Source organism: Solea senegalensis, linkage group LG13 (assembly GCF_019176455.1).
Source record: "Solea senegalensis isolate Sse05_10M linkage group LG13, IFAPA_SoseM_1, whole genome shotgun sequence".
In the NCBI taxonomy this organism is placed as follows: domain Eukaryota; kingdom Metazoa; phylum Chordata; class Actinopteri; order Pleuronectiformes; family Soleidae; genus Solea; species Solea senegalensis.
In genome coordinates this window covers 17,339,371-17,349,414 of record NC_058033.1, presented here as the reverse complement: position 1 = coordinate 17,349,414, position 10,044 = coordinate 17,339,371, and the positions used below count along the sequence as shown (strand labels likewise).

At 37.9% G+C, this 10,044-nt stretch overlaps 2 protein-coding genes across 2 annotated transcripts; both read left to right on the top strand.

The window, feature by feature from the left end:
• Positions 1 to 6,447: 6,447 nt before the first annotated feature.
• LOC122779579 (olfactory receptor 6C4-like) lies at positions 6,448 to 9,609 on the top strand. Its single transcript, XM_044042063.1, has 2 exons — positions 6,448 to 7,796; positions 9,576 to 9,609. Exon 1 carries the CDS (start codon positions 6,508 to 6,510, stop codon positions 7,459 to 7,461), a length of 954 nt encoding a protein of 317 aa, XP_043897998.1. The 5' UTR covers positions 6,448 to 6,507; the 3' UTR covers positions 7,462 to 7,796; positions 9,576 to 9,609.
• Positions 7,790 to 9,245, top strand: LOC122779567 (olfactory receptor 6C4-like). The gene has a single exon (XM_044042048.1). The coding sequence runs from the start codon at positions 8,175 to 8,177 to the stop codon at positions 9,243 to 9,245; it is 1,071 nt and encodes a 356-aa protein (XP_043897983.1). The 5' UTR covers positions 7,790 to 8,174.
• Positions 9,610 to 10,044: the final 435 nt, after the last annotated feature.

Here is a 10,044-nt window from a genome sequence, read left to right as displayed (position 1 = left end):
AGTAATGATTTTTTCTTTCTGTTTCGAATCATAAATGGTTAACTATTATTCCAGGTTAGCAACATTTAAGGTCAATTGTTTGACTTGTCCATGTTTGAGACACATCACATTTATTCCAGTATTACATGAAATATTTACAAAAATAATATTAATTGGATGCTCTATCAAAACTAATAAACTGGTACAACACACACACAAAAAAAACACTAAGTACTATTACCTCTTCAACTGTGTTTAAACATAACATTTATTTAAAATATGTTTATTTACATCAGATTATGTGTAAATGTATAGATTTTTTGGAGAAGGGAGTGCCTTCAGTTCCAGGCACCAGTAGTAACAGTAGTAAGTAGTAATGTAAATTTCATAGTTTAAGATTTTGACTTTATGTGAAAATGATTCAACTCTTTTGTTTGATTATTAGTATTTGGGTGAAATAAACCTTCAAAAGTAAGTAATTTGTGATTGGGTGGAATAACCCTTTACTTGATGGTGCAAAAAAGCCACTCCTGTTGCAGCATGTGTGAATGGGTATGAGACATGTGTGAGTGGCAAAACTGTAGTGTAAAGCAGCTCATCACGCACGCATGTTCTCCCCGTGTGTCCGTGTGTCCGTCCGTGTTCTCTGCTTTCCTCCCACAGTCCAAAAACATGCAGATTTGGGGATAAGGTAAATTGGACACTCTGAATTGGTGTGAAAGTAAGAGTAAATGGTTGTGTGGCTCCTGTGATGGACTGGCGACCTGGCTGGGTTGTACCACGCCTATGGAAGCTGAGATTGGAATGAGTGAGTGATGTAAGGGAAGGGAAAGGCTCAATCGAGGGCTTTTCTGTGTGGTCTGCAATGTTTTTCATATGTGTGCATGGGTTTTCTCCGGGGACTCCGCTTGTTTGTCCCTGTATGTTTGCCCTGCGATGGACTGGCAACTTGTTTAGGTGGTACCCCACCCTTTCTCCCTTTTGACCCTCATGACAAAGAGGCAGACTATGAATGAATGAATGAATGAACCTCTTTATTCTGCTTTGAGGATGACAGCAGTTCCTCCTACTGTCCACTAATATGGGGATTAGATAAAGTGGACACTGTGAGTTGTCCATAAGTGTGAGAGTGAGTGTCGCTGTGATGAACTGTCCAGGGTGTGACCCCGCCTGTCATCCTATGTCACCTGAGATTGGCACAGCGAACCCCCCGTGACCCTCCTGTGGAGGATAAAGCAGTAGACGGTATATATGGATGGATTTCCATCATCTGTCCCTGAGATCACATGTCTGGTTTTCAGCTTGGAGGACGTTGCTTAGATGAAGTTGCCTGCAGCTTGAAAAGTTCAGGGTTCAGATTCTCCACACGGCCGTTGTTTACACATGCACTTTAACATTAAAGGCCACATAGACCGGAAGCTCCAATTAACGCTGCGTTTGTGTGTGTATCTGCGTCATTACCTCGTTTATGAAACCCTAAAGTTTCAGAACAAATTTTTCAGCCACTGCTGAGAAAATAGTGTTGTATTGTTTTCCTGGGCTCTGCGAAGCGGATCGGCACTTCCTTAATTTGATGTCGTCATCAGAAATCCTCACCACTCCTCTCACCACCGTAGCGCCTCCTGGTGCGGGCACTAGTCCGGGCACATCCGGTTGCGTACATTCAACCGCAGAAGAAGAAGAACTACTCTCGTTGTAGCTGCTGAGATGCAGAGCATCCACCGTGCCAGAGGGGGAGCTGTGTATCTAAGAGCTGGCCTATCTATTGCATCACTTCCAGGTACCTGGCCAATCACAGGACAGTGGGAAAGCTCTTGTTGGCTGGCCAATCACAACACAGTCCACATTCTAGGGGTGTGGTTTTGGTCTGAAACTGCTCGGCTGACGAGAGCGTCAGTGAGGAGATATTTTGATCGGCTCGTTTGCAGCGATTAGGAGGTTTTTAATCATGAAAACAAGTTAATATATGTAAGTAGACCTCCATAACTAACATATGTGTGATACAAGCATTCTATGTCACCTTTAATTAAGTATAAAAGCATTACAATATTTTATTATTCATTTAGCCAGGTCGCAGCTGATCGTCTGAGATACTGCTTGAATAATAATTACAAATTTAATCTCATGATATGACTTTATTCCTGAAAGATTTAAAAACAAACAACTTCAGTTTGGTCCTGACACTTCAAAAAGTGTCTTTAACTCTGTCTTTTCTTTTTGGCCTCTCAGACTACATAAGAGATGTGAGAGAATGTAAATGCACTGATGGTTCATTTGATAAATACTACTTTTTACAGACAAGTCTTTGCCTCCACAGACCCAAGTTCCAAGAAACTTTTTTTTTAGAAGCACTCAGGGGGCAAACCTGTTAATACACTCAGGTAATTAAGTTTTGAACAAAATACAAACAAAAGAAAGTACAACTTGGTCAAATACCAGAGATACTGTAATACAGAGAACATGGAGAGTATGAAATGTCCCCAAGGGGATTTTATATGAGACTGACATCAAGAAACCTGTTTTTTTTGTTTGTTTAAATATTTGTTTCCGTGTGCCTCAGCGAGGGCACGAGCACAAAATGCTCTCAGGACTTATTAGTCAGGTTGGAGCGGGAGTGCATGTCTTCTGGGAAATAGAGGAGAAAAACAGTCTTGAGGTCTCTTGGGCGCTGTGCTGTGGTGCTGTGCCTCGATTCCCGTGGGTCGGCCTCCAGGAAGGCTGAAGAAAGACATGTTTGTAATGGCAGAAAACGAGGCCGTCGTCTTCGGCTCATGAGTGTGTGTGTGTGTGAAATCCAAGTCTAGAGATATTTTAACGTTGAAACACCAGAGATGCACCAATTTCTGCCATTATTCTTGTTGTTGACAGTCCTCGGCCTTTTGGCAAATAAAAACTACACTGATACAAACACTAACGGTCATTTTTGTAACACCATCACTAACGCCGGGTATATTATACCTGATATAATATACCGAGGGGAAAAAAAATCTGACTTTATTAAAGTAAAACAATACATGGCAAATTGGGGGACCCTATAAACAAAATTTGTGAAAAATAAGGCAAATATCCCTGCCAAAAAATAATGGAGCTAGGAACTTTTTTGGTCTACGCATTCCTGGGACATGTGAGCCTAACTTCAGGTAAAATCCACCCGAAAAAATATTACCCCCTATCACAAATGTCGGGTGAAAATCACCCGAACACATGTCTATTGAAAAAAACAAAACTGTGATGGGGTCAGGGAAACACTCCTACCTTCGATATTGTGAGTAAACGACATGCAACATAATAAAAATCACGTGTTCCGAGTGTTCTAGGGTTAAAGGTGTCCTCAGGTGTATTGTTTGCTCTGTCTTTTTGAGCTTTTTGGTATAACTTGTTACTTTTACACATATGTCAGTACTGAGAGCCTCAAAGTCATTCACTGAGAGGAGATGCAGATTTTTGTTTTAGAATACTACACAATACAGGTGTGTGGTAAAGGTGTGAAGGGTCAAAAGATTTCAGAACAGAACAGGTAGAGCCTTATTTTCACATAAATATATTTATTTGTGTTCCTGACACAAAAGAATAACTAATTAAAAGCAAAACACATCCGTCTCAGCAATTTTTTTTATTCTGAACATTGAGAAGCACCTGAGAATTTCAGAGCATCAACACGTTTTTTTTTCTTTCTGTTACTATAATCAATATACTGCATTTGAAGCCACACAACTGTACAAAATAAAATAAATAGGAGGCATTTGTTGGGCATTTCCTTTGTAGGCTGTATGATATTAAAATGTCCTAAAGATTAAAACTGAAATGAATAAAAACAATCAACCGTTTTGTGACTATTCAAGGAAATCAGTGAATTCACATGTGAGTTTCCTCAAGTGGCAAATCTGTGATCTTTTTGCGTAGAGTGATGTAATTAAAGGTTCCCCGAAGACCTGAGGGCAGCATTTTGTCTTTTTTGTTATTTTTTTTCAGAGGAGTTGTGTCTCTGTGGGAGACACTGAACACCTGCAGTTCACCCAGGGAGCTAATTTTTATTCATTTGGCCACAGTGTCTTAATCACAAATCCCTGCAGGTAATACCCCCATCTAATAGGCTTCAATAGTCTCTTGAGTCGCTTCTAATAGTGCAGTGGTCTCAAAGCAAACGAAATTAATTACAAAGAAAAACGGCCCTAGGAATTATTTTTTATATATATATATATATATATATACATACATACATACATACATACTCTTGCCTATATATACAAGAGTTCAGTTATGTTGAACTTAATCTTACCCAACACTGGCTGCAGTTTTATTTTACAGTAGTTTTCACTAATATTTTTCAGCATTAATGGTCATAAAATCTAAAATAAATATAAAAATCTTTGCTAGCTTTTATTTAATTTTATTTTAGGTAGATAGATGGACAGACAGATCTAAGTCTATATTTGTTACAAAAGTGAACCTTTTAATGCAGCTCTGTATTTTCAGATTACCGTCCCAAATAAGAAAGTGGGGTTGTTGAATTATTCGTGACATTTTCTGTGTTTCTTGTTTGTGTCCTGTAAAGTTTCTTAACTCGTAACTTGTTTCAATCTTACTTAACTCACTCCCTTGGCTCCCGTCCCCGACTGTTCCCTGAAGTGTTGGTCAAAAGTGTTTACCTTAGTGTTCTGGATGTGTGTGTCATCATCCAGACAAACAACTCATTAACAGCCTCATTAGGCAGATCTGTTCCAGCCTCCAACGGGGGAATGAAAGTCAAGTTGTGAACTTTGTACTCATGAGGTGAACAAAGCAAACAGTCAGACAGAAGTTTTGATTTTCAAGGTATTTGAAAATACCAATGATTACAAGGTCAGTCTGGCATTGGGAATATTTTGATTGTACATCAACGGGAATCTTATGTTTTGATTATATTTAACAATCCAAAGTTTACATTACTGTAGTCAAAATTATTATTATTTTTTTTCAAAGTATGTTTTTTTTTGCAAACTACATTTGAAATCACATCCGTAACTGAGTAAAAAAACTGTTGGGGAAAAAAAATGAGTCACACACTGTAAACTTTGGCAGTGAATGACGAGGACAGGTGAATGAATGAAGTACGAGGACAGGTGAATGAATGAATGACGAGGACAGGTAAATGTTGAAGAGGAGGACAAGTGAATGAATGACAGGTGAATGGATGAGGACAGGTGAATGATGAGGACCGGGGAATGAGGACATGGGTTAATCTCCAACAACTACCAGGAGTCTGGTGTAAAATCACTAGTCACTCGTTTGTGTGTGTGTGTCGCGTATAAAACAAAGTCACCGCAGTTTCACGCAGCCGTGCAGTGATGACTCCGCCTATGTTGAGTAGGTACTTTTTTTGTAGTGGAGATGCAACCTAAACCGTGCCAAAAGATGTGTGGCCATCTACCTGGACCGCTAGGGGTGAAAGGAAAAATGGGGGACACAGAAGAGGTGGGGGAGAGAAAAGGGGGAGAGAAAGGAGGTGAGGTATAGAGAGAAGAGAGAGACCAGGATCTATCGTCTAAAGCGACAATGTGGTTGGAAAGGTGTTTAGGGCCCAGTATAATGACCTCCACTTTGTCTGAGTTTAAAAGTAGAAAGTTGCAGATCATCCAGAACTTAATGTCTCTGAGACATTCCTGTAGTTGAACAACCTGATTAATTTCATCCGAACTCATTGATAAATATAGCAATATAGCTGTGATTCATTTGCATAACAATGGAAGTGTATGTTGTGCTTTCTATTCATTTTCCCTAAAGGAAGAATATACAAAATAAAAAGTATAGGCCCAAGCACAGAGCCCTGTGGAACTCCATAATTTGTATGGCATGATAATTAACATGAAAAATATGGAATCTATCAGATAAGTATGACTTAAACCAGCAGGGGGCAGTACCACAGAACCCAAGAGTCTACTCCAGTCTCTTCTGTAATAGAATATCATGTTCAATAGTGTCAGATGCAGCACTAAGATCTAACAGGACAAGTATAGATACTAGACCATTATCTGAGGCCAAGAGAAGGTCTTTAGTAACTTTAGCTATTGTTGTTTCTGGCAACCTATTGAATGATTAATATATTTTCCCCCTTGGCTATATTTTATTGCATCCAGAATGCATTTATCATGTAAACTGAGTTTACTGCATTGACTAAATTGAGTTTACTGCACTGCAATAGCTATTCTTTCTGTGATCCTTCAGAAAATGAACAAACTAAAAACTTGTCATCAAAGTGCACAATGATCTCTTTCTGAATACCTAAAATAGCTGCAATCAAAACAAGGTGAAAACGGGACAAACACAAAGTTGCTCCAACAGAAAGTTGTAAGTGACTTTTGTGATGCTTGCATGTAGACTCAAGGGATCAGGTTGTCACTGTATCTGTCACAAACAGAGGAGCTTGTCATGTCTTCTTTAATAAAACGGAGCAAGAGAGAAACAAACTCACTTTTTAACATCGCACATTGGTGTTCTCCACATCAGTCCTTGTGCGTTGGAGATTTGAACACTGACAAGAATTTAACAATGAACTTATTCAACTCCGCTCTTGGCAAAAACATCACCTTTGTGCGTCCTGCATATTTTATAATAAGTGGATTCATTGGAATACCTAATGCCATGTATTACTATATCTTTCTCTTTTTTGTTTATGTTATTTCAGTGGTGGGAAACACAGTTGTGATGACTGTAATTTACTTGGATCATAATCTGTGGACTCCAAAATATATAGTAGTTTTTAACCTGGCCTTTGCAGACCTGTTTGGTAGCACTGCTTTGGTGCCAAAGGTCCTTGACCTCTTCCTGTTTAACAATAACTACATATCCTACAATGACTGCTTGACTTTCCTTTTCTTCTGCTATGTCGCTCTGACAATGCAGGTTCTTAATCTGATTGCACTCTCCTATGACAGACTGATTGCTATAATTTTCCCACTGCACTATCAAGTGAGAGTGACTCACAGATTCATGTTTTCTTTGATTGCTTCTTTTTGGCTCTTTGCCATAACTGTGATGCTCCTGTTAGTCGGCCTCCTCACAAGACTATCCTTCTGTAAGTCTTCTGTGGTTGTTAACAGCTATTTCTGTGACCATGGTCCGCTATACTCACAGGCTTGCAATGAAAAAACACCCACATATGTCTTTGCTGTATTTCTAATAGTTATTCTTATTTGGTTTCCGTTGAGTTTCATCTTGGGTACTTACGTGTGTATTATCATTGCTTTGACTAGAGTGGCAACAGCTCAGGAAAGAGTGAAGGCCCTTAAAACCTGCACAGGTCATATTTCACTGGTGGCCATCTATTTCATTCCAATATTAGTCACATATACCTTGGGAGGAAATATTCATTCAAATTCCAGGATCATTAACCTTTCTCTGACCTCTGTATTTCCTCCCATGTTGAACCCAATTGTTTATGTTCTGCAGACACAAGAAATAAAAACATCACTGAGAAAAGTTTTAAAGATCACAAAACAATAAATGAATGGTAACAGTAAAATAGTAAAACAAATGATGCAATGATAAATACAAGATTTTTAAATAATTTGCCACAAATGTTTTGACATGAGTCACATAATACGTGGTAATTATTGTTGATATTGCTCAAGCAAAACTGAAAAAAATCAATGGTGAAATTTATGGTATGTACAACAGTCATAGAACCAGTTTTCTGCTAACTGATTTAATTTGTACTTCCTGTGTTTGTGTGATGACTGCAGTTACATTAGATACAGCAAACTATTTTAGTTTGTCTGTTAATGTCTCTTCATGCAGTCCACTTGGAATATATTTCATGATTTAAGACTTACAAAAAGGTGATTTTGTATTTGTAGTGTCATTTCATTTTGAATGAATAAACATGAAACAACATGACCAATATATTCTGATCAAATGTTTTTTTAATGGTAATTGACATCATTTTGTTGCATTTTAAGAGTCAATAACCTTATTGTCTGAGACTCTCTTCAGTGCTCTGTGTTCTCCATATAAACACATTGATCTGCCATACAGGGAAAAATATTTCCACAAGATCCACACGAAAAACAAACAAAGAACATGTTTTTCAAAGTGCGCAATGACGTCTTTCTGAATACCTGAAACAGCTGCAATCAGTAATTGAGTTTTGTGATGCTTGCATGTAAACTCAAGGGATCAGGCCGCCACTGTATTGGTAATAAACAGATGAGCTTGTCATGTCTTCTTTAAAACGGAGCAAGACAGAAGCAGACTCACTTTTTAACAGAGCACATTGGTGTTTTCCACATCTGTCCTTGGACGTTGGAGATTTGAACACTAACAAGAATTTAAAAATGGACTTATTCAACTCCGCTCTTGGTAAAAACATCACCTTTGTGCGTCCTGCATATTTTATAATAAGTGGATTCATTGGAATACCTAATGTCATGTATTACTATATCTTTCTCTTTTTTGTTTATGTTATTTCAGTGGTGGGAAACACAGTTGTGATGACTGTAATTTACTTGGATCATAATCTGTGGACTCCAAAATACATAGTAGTTTTTAACCTGGCCTTTACAGACCTGTTTGGTACCACTGCTTTGGTGCCAAAGGTCCTTGACCTCTTCCTGTTTAACAATAACCACATATCCTACAGCGACTGCTTGACATTCCTTTTCTTCTGCTATGTCACCCTGTCGATGCAGGTTCTTAATCTGATTGCACTCTCCTATGACAGACTGATTGCTATTACTTACCCACTGCACTATCAAGTGAGAGTGACTCACAGGTTCATGTTTTCTTTGATTGCTTCTTTTTGGCTCTTTGCCATTGCTGTGTGCCTCACGGCAGTCGGCCTCCTCACAAGACTGTCCTTCTGTAAGTCTTCTGTGGTTGTTAACAGCTATTTCTGTGACCATGGTCAGATATATCGACAGGCTTGCAATGACAAAACACCCACAAGTGTCTTTTCTAGGTTTCTAATGGTTATTCTTCTTTGGCTTCCGTTGAGTTTCATCTTGGGTACTTACGTGTGTATTATCATTGCTTTGACTAGAGTGGCAACAGCTCAGGAAAGAGTGAAGGCCCTTAAAACCTGCACAGGTCATATTTCACTGGTGGCCATCTATTTCATTCCGATATTAATCACATATACCTTGGGAGGAAATATTCATCCAAATTCCAGGATTATTAACCTTTCTCTGACCTCTGTATTTCCTCCCATGTTGAACCCAATTGTTTATGTTCTGCAGACACAAGAAATAAAAACAATACTCAGAAAGCTTTTAAAGATCACAAAACAATAAATAACAATAAATAAATGGTAACAATAAAATAGTAAAACCAATGATGCTATGATAAATACAAGATTTTAAAATAATTTGCCACAAACGTTTTGACATGAGTCAGATCATACGTGGTAATTATTGTTATTGCTCAAGCAACACTGAAAAAATATATGGGGAATACATGGTATGTACAACACGATCAAAGGACCAGTTTTCTGCTAACTGATTTAATTTGTACCCCCTGTGTTTGTGTGATGACCGCAGTTATATTAGAAAAAGCAAACTATTTCAGTTGTTCTGTTAATATCTCTTCATGCATATATTTCATGATTTAAGACTTATAAAAAGGTGATTTTGTATTTGTAGTGTCATTTAATTTTGAATGAATAAACATGACTCATATATTCGGATCAAATGTTTTTTTTAAAGGTTGACACCATTTTGTGGCTTATTATTATTATTATTATTATTATTATTATTGTTATTATTATTATGATTGGTATGTAACATCATTCATCTGTAAAGCTCTGTCAAGATATGCCATCATACCTGACTGAGGGAGCTCTAAACACAGTAAGACTGAGAAACACAGTGAGAATTGTATGAAGCTGACAGATTAGTGTGAAATCATATGACAATGTTTGAATCTAACAGACATTAATTTCAATAAATAGTTACACACTGCAACATTTACACACACATTGTTTTATAAAACGTGTTGAAAGCTTCATAGCTGCGTACAAAAGAGTGATCATATGCTGCATCAATGCATTCTACAGTAAAATATTAAAGAGACACCAAGCCTCATTACTGATCT